General features: G+C 49.1%; 1 protein-coding gene across 1 annotated transcript in view; it reads left to right on the forward strand.

Annotated features, from left to right (window-relative positions):
• The window catches only part of Syk (spleen associated tyrosine kinase), an 83,191-nt gene that overhangs the window by 48,800 nt on the left and 21,044 nt on the right, over nt 1–13,347 (forward strand). The window contains exons 4-6 of the mRNA XM_023704218.1: nt 11,352–11,490; nt 12,093–12,174; nt 12,521–12,546. Coding sequence (XP_023559986.1) covers nt 11,352–11,490; nt 12,093–12,174; nt 12,521–12,546 — 247 coding nt within the window. The remainder of the gene's footprint in view (nt 1–11,351; nt 11,491–12,092; nt 12,175–12,520; nt 12,547–13,347) is intronic.

A 13,347-nucleotide genomic window follows, 5' to 3' on the forward strand; every position in this document is an offset into this window, starting at 1 on the left:
TAAAAATATATATATAAGGATCACGGCAGAGATAAAGCCTATTGGACAGAATTCCAGCACTGCTGCTCAATGTTGGAAATTGTAACAAATGAAACACTACAAGAGGTTGTGAAATATACAAGTGCTGAAATATAAATAAAATGTGCTATATGCGCTAAAAAACAAAACAAAACAAAAAACAAAACAGTGAGCGGAGACAGAACATTCGGAAACCCTGAGCTTAGCTTCGTGGTCAGTCCAGATTATTCAGCTCAGAATACAGAAGCTGGATGTCAGACAGCGCTGCCCATCAAATCAGAGTGATTCTGGGGGATGCTGTTCAACTCCGCTTCCAGTTTTTGCTTCACACGAAGTATGTGAGTTCATTTCCAGTGAATGCACACCTGACCTGAAATGGACCTTACCACTTCCTGGGCCTAAATCCCTTCTATTTCAAATGAGAGTTAGGGTATAGAAGAGCTTATTCAGGATGGAAAGGGAAATCCAGGCCTTTGCCATTGTTTGGTCCTTAGAGGAGCCCGAATCACCAACCAAGGAGACTCCACTGGGCAGTGTGGTTTCACAGGCTTTGGCCAGATTTTCCCGCAATGTGTCCCGTCCATGTGGCTCAGCCAGATCATTCAGAGATGGCTTGGAGAAGGCAATGGTCAGGGACTGTTCATGTGCTTGAGGGATGAAGACTGCAGCCTCTCTGGAGGAGACAGATGCGATGCATCTAGCGCCCGTCTCAGCATTCCAGGTGAATTTGGTCCTGGCCATGGGTATAGCAGGTTCTCTCTGTCTGGGGTTCAGCTGCCAGTCCTGAGCACCAGACAGCAAGTCCTCTGGCCTGTGTCTGTCCATGGTGAGATCTCCACCTCTGTGGAGGTGCGGACCGAGGCATGCAGCAGGGTGTGGGTGCACCCAGTGAGCCCCCAGTTTGATGGTCTCCGATCAGGTGTGGCTACAGAGGAAATTTGTTAGAAAAGGGAAACGAAACTTTTTTTCCAAATATTATCTATCCCTGCACCCAAAAGTACAAGCCAGATTGGGCAGGAGCCCAAGTAAGTACAAAATTAGGTATTATGAAAAATATATTTTATTTATTAATTTATTATGTATTTAGTACAGGGTCTACAGGGTCTCACTACACAGATCAGACTTGTACTGATCCTCCTGTTTTCAGCCTCCCAAGTGTAGGGATTACAGGCATGCACCACCGCGCCCAGTCTCAGTTGCCACCTCAGCACACCCTAGGGGCAGGGCCCACACTGCATCCCGAAGATTGAACCCCAGTTCTTGCATCATCCTAAGCAGGTACTTTAGTCTGCTGAGCTCTCTGGACAGCTTTTAGAATATATTTTTTAAATGACAAAAAAAAATGTTTTTAGAGCTGCTAAACACTATCATATAGAAAAAAAGATTTTAAGCAGCTCCTGACATAGCTAAATACCCTTTATTTTCTATAAGTTTTACACTGCCTTGTGTTTAACTACCTCTGTTCGTTTGTTTGTTTGTTTACAGGACTGGAGATTGAACTCATGACCTTATGCTTGCCAGGCAAGCACTTATTCTACTGAGCTATCTTCCTGGCCCTTTAACTACCTCTTTACTCAAAAATAATCCAGTAATGTTGCATCTATATATAGAAAAAAGCTAATTCTGTCCTTCCTCTAGTATCACAACTCATGATTAGTAATGGCATGCATATTCTTAGGGTCCTTGTCAACTCCAAGATGTTGAAGTGAGGAAAGGATAGCCTTGTGGCTGTGACTGAAAGATCTTATGCAAGTCACATATGAGCCTGGGTCAGGGGCCTTCCTGCCGCGTGAGGCTCGGAGGAGGACACTGGAGTCCCTGGGCCCTTGAGCCTCGTGGGCAGAGAAGCCTCAACCACGCAACTCATGCAGGGAAGAGAAACTGTGCAGGGCTGGTTTCCTAGTCTGGCATAGGTGATGAAGTGGGATGTGACCTGTCTTTCCTTTTGTTGTATAAATTGTCTTAGAGTGAAAATGCTTTACAATTCCACAGCATGCTAGATTGGAAACATGGAATTAGCACTTTCTTTGTGTTTAGTGCTTTATTGCTTCTGGCCAAGAGTCTTTGCAAATTTAGGGCCAAGAACAACTCCAGGTTGATCTTTAAAACACATCAGAGCTGAGTTAATGGTATAAGTAGGGGGTGGGGAAATAACTCAGTAGAATAAGCGCTTGCCTGGCAAGTGCAAGGGCCTGAGTTCAATCCCCAGTTCCACAAAAAAAAAAAAAAAAAAAGGTGTAAGTAAGAGGAGGAGGCATCAGACTTGTTAGTCATGAGTACCATTTGAATGGCAATTTCTGCTTTCTGATTTTTGATGTATGTTGTGGAAAAACAAGAAGAGCACAGAAAATAATCACCCTGTCCTGCTGTCTGCATGGGGAAGATTTCAAGTGCAGATCTGCGGGCTGCAGAGCCAATAGCATATGACACATGTCGTCCCCTCCATGGTCATTTGGCAGGGCCTGTGGCTTCCATCATCTTCCCTTGGCCTACTTGATACCTCAGGAGCAAGGACTGCACCATCCTCTTCAAGAACAAGGTCTCAGCCACAGAACAAGGCCACAGGGCACAGAATGTTTCCAGGCAGAGGAGCATGCTTGGGGCCTCTGAACGAGGAGAGGGAGAGCATTAGCTGAGGGGGAGAAAAATATTCTGGCAGAGGGGGCATCAGTACTGATGGAGGGACCCTTGTGTGGCTGGAGCTGTGGTGTATGGCCAGCTGTGGCAGGGAGGAAGGCAGCCCTGGTAAAGAGTTTATCCAAAAGACTTGACCCTGTGATTTGCTGTCCAACTGGGGACATCATGAGCATACACAGGAGGTGCTGGCTGCAAGAGACTGTCAAGAGGGCCCGAAGTCATCCTGGGGACCCGTTAGGGTGGGATGCGTGATGAGCTCTGCTGTGGAGGGAGCTGCCAGGTAGACGGGCTTAGCCAAGTCTCCTGCATAAGTCTCACATGGAGGAGGTGACAGGAGAACAGCAGACCCAGGGCCCTGAGATGATGGTGGAGAGCCGGGCGCTGCAGCAGAGTCAGGTAGCTTACAGAGTGCACAGCCCCAGAGATCCTTCCAGAAACGCAGGAGGAAGAAGGAAGATGTGGCCACCTGGCATGTGAGTGGATGTGCTGTTCTGGAACTCGCCTGGTAAGGTCCAGGCTGGCATTGCCATGGGATTAGGAGGTGAATAAGATCAGAGGAGATGCGGGGAGAGCACGAACATCCTTGTGGACATGAGCATGTCCCCGATTGGACAGGTAGAGTGAGGTGGCTGGACTGCTGCCTGCAGAAGACCTTGACCCCATGGCTGCTCTGAGTACAGTTGTTGGGAGAGGCAGCACTGCAGGCCCATGTGAGAGCCAAAGAGAGCCAGGGCTGCAAGGCCAGGGACCAGTGCTGCCTGTGAAATGAAAAGGGGCAGGGAAAGGGAGGGTGAAAACTCGAGTCAGAGAGGGAGCTCCCAGGAAGTCCTGAGGTTGAGCCCCTGGGCCGACAGCACCTGAGTGGGCACAAGAGCAGAAATGGTGACTGGGGCCTGGGGCTCGGGAGTTCACAAGAGTGCCGAGCCCTGCAGTCAGGTGAGCACGAGGCGCTGGGCTCTGCCCTAGGCTGTGGGTAGCTGCCAGTGCCCTTTCTCCAGGACAGGCTTCTTACTGTACTAGTTAAACTCACTCTGGAGTCCTTCCTCCTTTTTTCAGAGCAAGGAAAAATGGTGACACAAAGGCCATCCCCCAAGGTGGACCAAGTTGGAGGGGGCTTCCCCTGCAGAGGTGTCCAGAGGCAGGGAATGCTTCTCTTTGGGCCTGTCCTGGTGAGAGCTGAGCTTGAGGTTCATCTGCCCCCTGATGCCCCCCTGTCCTTGTCAAGAGGAATAAACAGTTACATCTTTGATGTATCACTTGTGTGTCAGCCATTTTCCATTCCAGAAATAGTATTTTCTCCTTTCTCTCCCACATCATGCCTTTTCACCCTACATCTTCTCCCTCCTTAAAACACACACACACACACACACACACACACACACACACACACACACACACACCATCCCTCTTCCTTTCCCTGTCCTCCCTCTCCCTGTCCTTCTTCCCCACCTCCCTTTCCCTGTCCTTCTCTCCTCCCCTCCCAACTGGGTAGCCTGGACAGCAGGTGGGTCCTCACTTAGGAAACAGTCTCACAGGTGTTTCTCAGTGCAAGCGTGACATGGGGTAAGACACACATTAACAGTTTTCTTCACACAGGGCACAGTTCTCAGAGAAATTAAGATGGCTTATAGGAATACATACAGTTTTTGTGACATTGGGATTGTACTGACAGCCTTTGCGTATATATCCCAGTCCTGTATAAAAAAAATTTGAGACAAGCATCTTGCTAAATTACCGAGGCTGAGCTCAAACCTGTGATTCTCCTGCCTCAGCTTCCTGTAGAGCTGGCTTATAGACGTGTACCACCTTGCCTAATGGAGCACACTCTTTTGCTTTCCCTTTGACTGGAAAGTACACCAAGCCTAACTTAGGATAGAGGGAGGAAAATAGACGAGGTACCCTAAGGTGGATAGACACAGTGTGCACAAGGTCCTGGGGACATGAAACCTGCCAGCAGCTCTGCTGTGTGTGAGCGTGTGTGTGTGTGTGTGTGTGTGTGTGTGTGTACGCGCGCGTGCGCACTTCTGCTTTCCATTGAGTTCTGAAAGCATGCTGATGCTACGGGGACACTTAAGTCTGACTGAGATACCTGATGCCTACTAGCCGCTGAATCAAGAGCCGCGGTCCCTCGAGCTCAGGGGTTCCTGCAGTACACTCTAAGCACTGCAGTACTTGGCTGGTCAGATCAAGTTCGCCTTGAAGCTGCTTCTATTTAGAGACAGTTCAGGGAGCTAGTCAGGAAACTCAAATCATGTATAACATAGGTTGGCTGCATAAGAGTGCTGGGATTTAAACAGAACTCCTAATTTTGGTCTCTGATTCTTATTTTAGTGAATAATAAAATGCATAATCTATAGCTGTCACTCTGACCTATGGTTTCACTTTTCACGATTCCAACTACCTGTAATGAGTTATGGTCTGAAAATATTAAATGGAAAGTTCTAGGAAGAGATTTTCAATTATAGGCTTCTTCGTAGAGTGGTGCAGTCTTGTGGTATCCTGCCTCATTCCCCCTGGACCGTGAGTTCCGTGTCCCATCACCTCTGTGTGTTGTGCGTGCTGCCCATCCACCAGCCACGCCATGGCCATCTCAGTTTTCAGATTCACTGCTGCAGTAGCTCAGGGCTTGTGCTCAGCTGACCCTTATTTTACCTTAGAATGGCCCACTAGTCCGAGTAGTGACCTCGCGAGTCTGACTGTGCTGAAGAGAAGCCACAAGGCGCGAAGTACATAGAGCACAGTGCTGAGCATCCGCAGAGGCCAATACCATCGTGCAGCTCAGTGCTGACCACGGTTTGCAGTGTCCACAGGGGGCTTGGAAGACAGTGTTCCCTGCAGACAGTGGACAGCTGCTGTCATTGTTTTACTGTCATTAAGGAGCCGACCGGGGAGCATGGGGAAGGCTGGTCTGGCCCTTCTCGTGTCTGTGCTTCCTGTGGCCGTGAGACCCTTCAGCCATCCTGAGAGACACTTTGCTCTACTTTCTGTCTTTCTGTGTTGTGCTCCCTTACTCTTACCATCTCTTCCCGCCAAGGGGCCAGTTAGATGTGCGTTAGACCCCTCATTCATCCTGTATGTTCTCTTCTCTTTTTCATGACCTTTCTCTGTGCTGCCTTATGAATAATACCGCTGGACTTGCGGCTGCCACTCTCACTTTCTCTTATCTGTCTAATTTTCTGTTCTATTCATTTCTTTGGTATTTTTAATCAGTTAAACTATTATCAATTTCTAGCATGCCCATTTTTCAAACACATCTAGGTATTTTTGAGAATATTTTATCAGTTGGTAACTTTTAGAATTCTGTTGTTTATTTCTTCAAGCATCTCGCAGCTTCTGTTCCCCCTCTGTTCTCACACTGCAGGTCCCGGGCCCATGCGCTCCAGCTCTCCCCTTCCTTCGCTCCATGCCCTTTGCTCACAGTTCACGATCCCTTTGCTTCATGAGACCTTTTTTGACCTCATGTTTGATTGATATGCATCTACGGAAGTTATGAGTGTCCCGTGCTTGGGCTCCTTTCCACCAGACTCGAAACCAGAGACGTTTTCAGGCTGCTTGCATGGGACCCTTGGGTCCAAATGCACCCTTGCTGCTGGCCAAGATGTCGGCCTGCCCTCTGTGGCGGTGGTGATGGGCGTGTGCTCTGAGAACAGACCCACTTTTTGCGCATGCTACCCGCTTTTTCTGCTGTAGTTTTTAACTCACCTTTTCTGCTCTACTAACATTTCAAAAATTAATTGTGGCCGTCAGGAGGAACAGTCTCACTTATCAGTAAATGAAACTGGCTGCCATGAGTGTCTTTTTCCACAGTAAGAGCTCAGTTCAGTTGGCCGTCTTGTGTGCTGTCAGGATTGATCAGAGGGGGCCAGTTCACTGGGTATGTGGGTATTGCAGTTGTAAGTCAGCGCCCAGCATCACAACCTGTCTGAGCATGGAGTTCAAAGGCAGCTGTGGGCTGGTGGCAGTGCTAGCTCCATGGATGGTGAGCAGAGTCCCTGCAAAGCTTGGAGAGGCAGCGTGGCCTGGTCCGCCTTGGTGAACTAGAGCAGACTGGGGAGGAGAGACAGAGGGGAGAGAAGGGGGCAGACAGACGTTAGGATAAGATGTTTAGAAAGGGAGATGTATTGCAGATGGAATAACACGGTCCCAGACACGTACTGTGTTCTGACTTTATCTTGCTTTCAGTGTTTAAATGGAGTGTAATCAGTGGACCTAAATGTTTCTATTTGTCTTCATTTTGTTTTATTTTGAGATAGGGTCTCACTATGTAGTGCAGGCTGGCTTTGAACTCACTGTACTTCCCAGCCTTGCCTTGAACTTGCAGCAATCCTCCTGCCTCAGCCTCCTGAGTGCTTGAGTTATAGGTGTGCACCACCATGCCCAGCTTGTTACTGTGTTTGGAGACAAAAGTACCCAACATATTTTCCTTCATCTTTCAGGCATCAATAATGCTGGCCTGCCCCTACCATGAAACCTCTTAGCAGGGCCTTCTGTGGTCTGGCGCATTGTCTAGGGTGCCACTTGCCCCCAGGCTCTTCTTCTGTCTCCCTAGCCTACCTGGATAAGCCCCCTGGGCCTGATGGCTCTCAGTGAGGATGCCTCCCTGCACAGTGTGGCCCTGTCCCTGTACAGCCATGGTGAAGTTCTCTCGATGCACCCAGCCAACTCCAGGTGCCCCCCAACCTGATGTCCTGCCTATTAACTCCCCACTCGTCCCACAAAGACAGACAACTAGAATAACTATTGGGCTGGGATGTGCCTCCCTCCTCTGTTCTGCTGACAGCACTGGCCCAGGGCGAGTGCCCCACCTCCTGCTGGTCCTCATGTCAGCATCTGTGCCCAGCAGCACCAGCACGCACCCCTCATGCCTGAGGGCGTGAGAGGGTAGAGAAGGGGTCCTCCCCTCTGCAAGGGACCGGAACCTGTGGCTTCTCACCAAGGAGGGGCCCACAGTGCAAGAGGCCTGTCTTCAGGCCACTTGCTACAACTTTTCAGCATGATCTTGAGGCCAAACCCCACAAATCCCTGGCTTTGTAACAGAAGACTACAGGTCTGTCAGTTCACTTCTTCCAAAGGAATCATTGGAAGAAAGTGCTTAAACATAGGTAAGGGCTCCAGTGACCACTGCTGATAAGCTGAACTTCGCAGAGACAAAAAAAAAAAAAAAAAAAGACTTGCCGCAGCTCTCTCCATAGATCTGGCGTGCATGAACATGCATCCGTGTGTGCGTGTCCGTGATATCCACCAAGCTTTCTCTGCAACACAGAGGGCTAGGAAGAGCAGCCAGGAGGCCGCTTCCAAACCAACTTTACACATATGATAAATTAAGACTAGCCCAGCGCAGGCTGTACCTGCAGCTGGCAGTTACCTCCCTGTCGCTGGTTGCTGTGGCTGGGCCCTCTGGTTGGTGCCACCTACAGATGCCAGGCCTGTGGGTTTCCCTTGTCTGCCCTCATTTCCTGCCAGTTGCCTGAGCACTGGAACAGCGCACACACAGAGCTGGGCGGACGGAGGGATTGCCAGCAGCATGTGTTCCACAGGAGAGTCTCGGGGATGTTCAGCCTTTGTGGGAATTGTCTTCCAAAATCAAGAAATGGTCTCCATTTCCTCCTGTCTTGGTGCCCCTTGTGCAGTGCTGACTGTGAACTCTAAAACCCGTAAGGTGCAGATCTGTCTGGATGCAGCTCGGGGATTACGCATCAAGCAAGCACCACCAGGTCAAGAAGCACGATACTGAACAGCCCGAAGGCCTGAAGAGCCGTACCCGCTCCACACCCGTCCATCTAGGAGAAGCTGCTCCTAGACCCATGTGCTCATTATGTCCTGGCGTGCATGGCTTTTGTTTTGTTTTGTGTTTGTGTTTTGCTTTAATTTTACCAACTCTGAACTCAATCATTTGCACATTTGGGGACTTTGTGTGTGTAAGATCGTGGAATATATTTTCTGTCCATGAAACTTTGTGTAACTGTCATGGTTTTCATTTTGTTGCTTTCGCATATTCTGTTTTATGAGTAGATTTGTGGTATGATTTATTCACTCACTTTATGGTCCGTGAACATTTAGGTTGCATGTGGTTTTTGATAAGCACAGATAAAACCTCTAAAAATACCCCAGCATGCATTCTGGGGCATACGGCGTAGGTGGAGTTGTTGGTGCAAGAAGTCATCTCCAGCTGTTCTGCAGCGTGGCTGCATCCAGAGTGCTCCTGTCGGCAGCATGGAGGGCTCCCATTGGCCGCCCTTCCCAGCAGCACTCAGAATTCTCAGTCCTTTAGATCTCTGCCAGGATGAACACGGTATTGTCATTGTGACCCTAACTTGGCTTTGCTGAGTCTCTGAGATGGATTGCACCATCTTCATGGGTAATCTGTGATTTTCAGTGTTAGTTTTTGCTTGTTGTCATTTATTCATGCATTTATTTAAGAACCAGGCAGGGCCTCAGTATGTTGCCCAGGGTGGTGTTGAGCTCCTCGGCTCAAGTGAGCCTTCTGCTGCAGCCTCCCAGTGACCTGGCACAACCGCTGTGCACTGCCCAGTGCAGATTCCACCTCAGTCAGTGTTAATAAGAAAAGAAGCTGTCACATTTTATGGCCAGGTGGGTTGGCCTATAATGGACATGAACTTAGAGAACAGAGTTCATATCCCAATTATGGTCTCGTCGACCTTCAAGTCTCATGTGAAGGGCTCTAAAGAAAGGAAAATGACCTTTTGGCGCAGCCTCCGGTCATCCTGCTCTCCGTTTTGGGGCACATGCATAAATGCCTAGCAGGTTATTGTTTATAGAATTCTTTATACACCCAAACTTTTCTATGTATGGGTCACTGGTGTTTATAAGATAAACAAAAGAAGCATAGATAACCCCATATTAGAAAATAGCTTTCCCATAAGATAGATTCAGTTCTCTATTCATGTGAAAATATCTTTTATTGTGTGGTCTGGGTTTTTTCTGGTTTACTGGTAACCAGCTATGGCTGTCACTGGCCATGTGACCATGACAGTGGAAATCACACTTCAGGGGGATGGTACCTGAGGTGGTTGGGAGGATGTGCTGTTTACACAGTGGAGAAGTTTCAGAGCAGCCACTGCTGGGCCCGCGAGGGCCTGGGGAATGTATATTCCACCTTGACCAGTTGCTCAGAGCAGCTGCTGTGCAGGGAAGCTGGCCACTGGGCCCGGCCAAGCGCCACTTGGAAAGAAACTCATTTTTGAAGTTCCAGTGTCCCACACCACAGTTCAGCTTTTAAGTCTTAGGCAAGCTTTGTGAGATGCGTTCACACAACAGGGGAAAGGGAAGTGTGGCCACGTCTGGTACCAAAGCCTATGTCACTTTTGTGTGCCCAAAGCTGTGACCCCTGGGGACCCAGCAGAGGCAGCAGAAATCCCCCAGTGTGCAGCAGTGGGGCATAGTCCAGCTGTTTCTGAGCAGGGAGCCTGGGAGTGTTGCTTAATGCTCAGGGACTTCTTCCTCATTTCTGCCAAGACTAGGGCTGGAGAAGCTTCCTCGTCACTCACCCTTGCTCCAGCCTCCTGATCCGAAAGGTGGGTGACAACGGAGATGACGCCACTTCCAGCCCCAGCAGGTCTGCATCCTCCCAGACCCACAGCTCTTCCTGGCAGCCCTTACACTCCCACAGTCAGGAGTGGCACAGTGGGTCTGTTCCTCTGCTGCCACCAGCTCTTCAGTCATCAGGTTGTGGGGCAGGAGTGGCACTGAAGGTCACCAGGGAGACCGTGACTGTGGAGCCTCTAGGCCCTGATGCTGCCTTCTCACCCCACAATGATGGCATTTTCTTCCTGGGGACTTTACCCTGACAGCATCATAGGCATGTTAAATCCTGGCCCTGCCCCTGAGGTGGGTACAGGGGAAGGCACTGAAGTGGGCCTTGGGGAATAGAAGCTCACGTGCCCCTTGCTCTGCCCTCCAGAGGACCCTGATTAACCTGTGACCCAGACACAGTTACCTGTCCCCAGGGACACAGCAGACAGGTCTGACCTAGCCCCAGATGATGCATGTGTCCATTACTTTTCTCTCATTGCTGGGACAAAATACCTGATGCCCAAAATTGAGGAAGGAAAAGTTTATTTAGCTCACGGTTTGTGGAGGTTTCAGTCCATAATCAGCTGACTGCAAGGTAGGGTGGCACATGGCAGAGGGCAGCAGTTCATGGCAGTAAAAAAGAGCAAAACAGAGAGAGTAAAAAAGAACCACCACCAGCAGCAGCAGAGGCGGCAGGCAGCAAGCCTCTCTCCCGTCCTTACATTGCGTTCAGGCTGTCTGCCCCCAGGTGAGTGTACCCCTCACACCCATAATCGCAGCATTTGATCATGAATTGATCACAACCTCTAGAAGCCTGCCACACCATCACTGCCTGAGGATTTGGAGGGACAACTAGGCACAAATCATAACAATGATCTCCCTGTGCCACTTGCCCTGAACCATCTTGCTGTCCACTGAGCTGGCCTCTGCTCCCCTACAGGCCTGCTGGTCTTTAGCCATGGTCAACCCCCAACCTATCAGTACTTCCCAGTGTGAGCTTGTTGGACTCGATGCTACCTAGATGGCATGGTGGGCACTGCCTGCAGGCTGCCTCCCCCACCAAAGGGTCCCCAGGCATCTACTGACTTCAGGCACAGCCTCCTGCTAGACTCCTGCTCAGGATTGGTCCTCACAGGGTGATGTCACTGTGTCCTGTCTTCCAGGATCAGGGCCAGAGACAACAATGGCTCCTACGCCCTTTGCCTGTTGCATGAAGGGAAGGTGCTGCACTATCGCATCGACAAAGACAAGACGGGGAAGCTGTCCATCCCTGAGGGGAAGAAGTTCGACACACTCTGGCAGGTACAGGTTGCCCTCCCCTCACCCCTCAGGCACAGCATGTGCCCATGGGGCTGCCTGGCCCACTGACCCTTAGAAGACCTTGCATCTTTTTACATGCATAATCACATGGCTTGTTCTAGATAGCACAGCAAGGTCTCTCTAAGCCTTAATCCAATTCCAGAGCTCCAGTACGATTTCTCTGAGAGTTAGTAAGCACACTACGCTCTTGTTATTCTTTAGCTCAGGAATCTAAAAAATCCTTATGCCAAGTCTGGCTTTTGGGTCCTATTTTATGTAGTCTCTAAAGAGTGATTCGTATGCTTTTAAGATTTGTTTTGAGTGAGTGATTGAGTAAGTGAGTGAGTGAATGAATGAATGACAAGGTGAGAGAGATGGTATTGGTCCCCCAAAACCTAAAATATTCCTCCTGGACATTTATAAAACTGTTCGCTGGCTCCTTCTCAAAGACATTTGTGGCTGTGTTCCATTCTTCCAGCTGCCGTGGACGGTGAGCTGTCTGGAGGCATCACTGGGGTACTTTAAAGCCCAACAAGGACTCTGCGTCTCTGTCACTGTTTCCCCATGTCTCACTCAACTGCTGACCACACTTGCTTCCCTTTCAGCTGGTGGAGCATTACTCTTACAAGCCAGATGGTTTGTTAAGAGTTCTTACAGTTCCATGTCAAAAAATTGGCACACAGCCCGGTGAGTTGCGAAGGCATATGAGTGTCTGTGTTTTGGATATTGGTTACCATCGGCTTTGTTTCAGGTCTGGTACAGTCCAAGCTCAGGCTGGATGAGACCTTGTTCTTACAAAAGGACTAAATGGGTTGTCTGAGCATTACAATTTTAGGTATCGTGAATTAAACCTAGTCAATCACTTTTCAAAACCTAATCCATGGGTAAAAAAGCCCCTGAAAGAGGCACAGAAACTGGGTCTTCTCAGGCAACAGTATTACAGTCAGACCCATTGTTCTGCAGTAGAAAAGGGATACTCACTAAGGTAGCAATTGTGTGGACCCTTTCTAATCAGAAAACATTACTTTTGCAGCTCCTCCACAGAGTTCCAGTCTTGTGGTAAGTGTCATCACCACAAATACCACGGGCACTGAGGCAGTTATGGCTTCTCACAAATTCAAAGCAGGCTACGCTAACAGGATAGCAGTTTTGTTTTGATGGCACTTTGAATGTCCCCCTTGATCAACTGGGAATGCTAATGAGATGAGGTGCACTCAGCCTTTGTCAGCGCTAAGCGAGCCAAGTGTTCTTAATTTCTGGGCTCTATTAAATTCCCTTCATTTTCCAAAAGTGTTAAGCATGAGGAAACCCATGCTAAATCAGGAATAGACCTCCCACCAGATCTGGGAAATGAGAGTGTCTCCTCCCACTCAGACGTGGACATGTCCTCCAGACTATTAGGAGGCAACACATGGGTTCATAGTCAAGGTAGGAATTAGTTTCCTCATCCTTTTGGGAGACTTCATTGTAGACTTTCCATGTCCTTTAATACCATCAGGGAAATGGGCCCACTATACCTGCTAGCCCTTGAAAAAGGTGTTCACACAAAGCCAGATAAACATTCTACCTCTTGGAGGTAGACTTAGAGAGGACTGACCTTGAGCTCATGTTCAGACCACCCCAGGCAATGCTTGGTATTGGGATGAGAGACCTTAACATTGCCAGAAAACAAAACAAAGCAAGCCATGAGGAATCACAAATCCTATTTCTCTTCTGGAGTCCTCACTGCTTTGATGCTTTGTCCCACTCATGGACCAGGCCTCTTCCTTGACACATTCTTGTGAGAGAGACCCATTTCCCTGTAGGTAGATAAGACTGAGGGCTGAGAACTCTTAGAAGACAAGGAAGCCTTAGATTTGG

This window comes from Octodon degus, unplaced genomic scaffold, assembly GCF_000260255.1.
Source record: "Octodon degus isolate 3935 unplaced genomic scaffold, OctDeg1.0 scaffold00192, whole genome shotgun sequence".
Lineage (NCBI taxonomy): Eukaryota > Metazoa > Chordata > Mammalia > Rodentia > Octodontidae > Octodon > Octodon degus.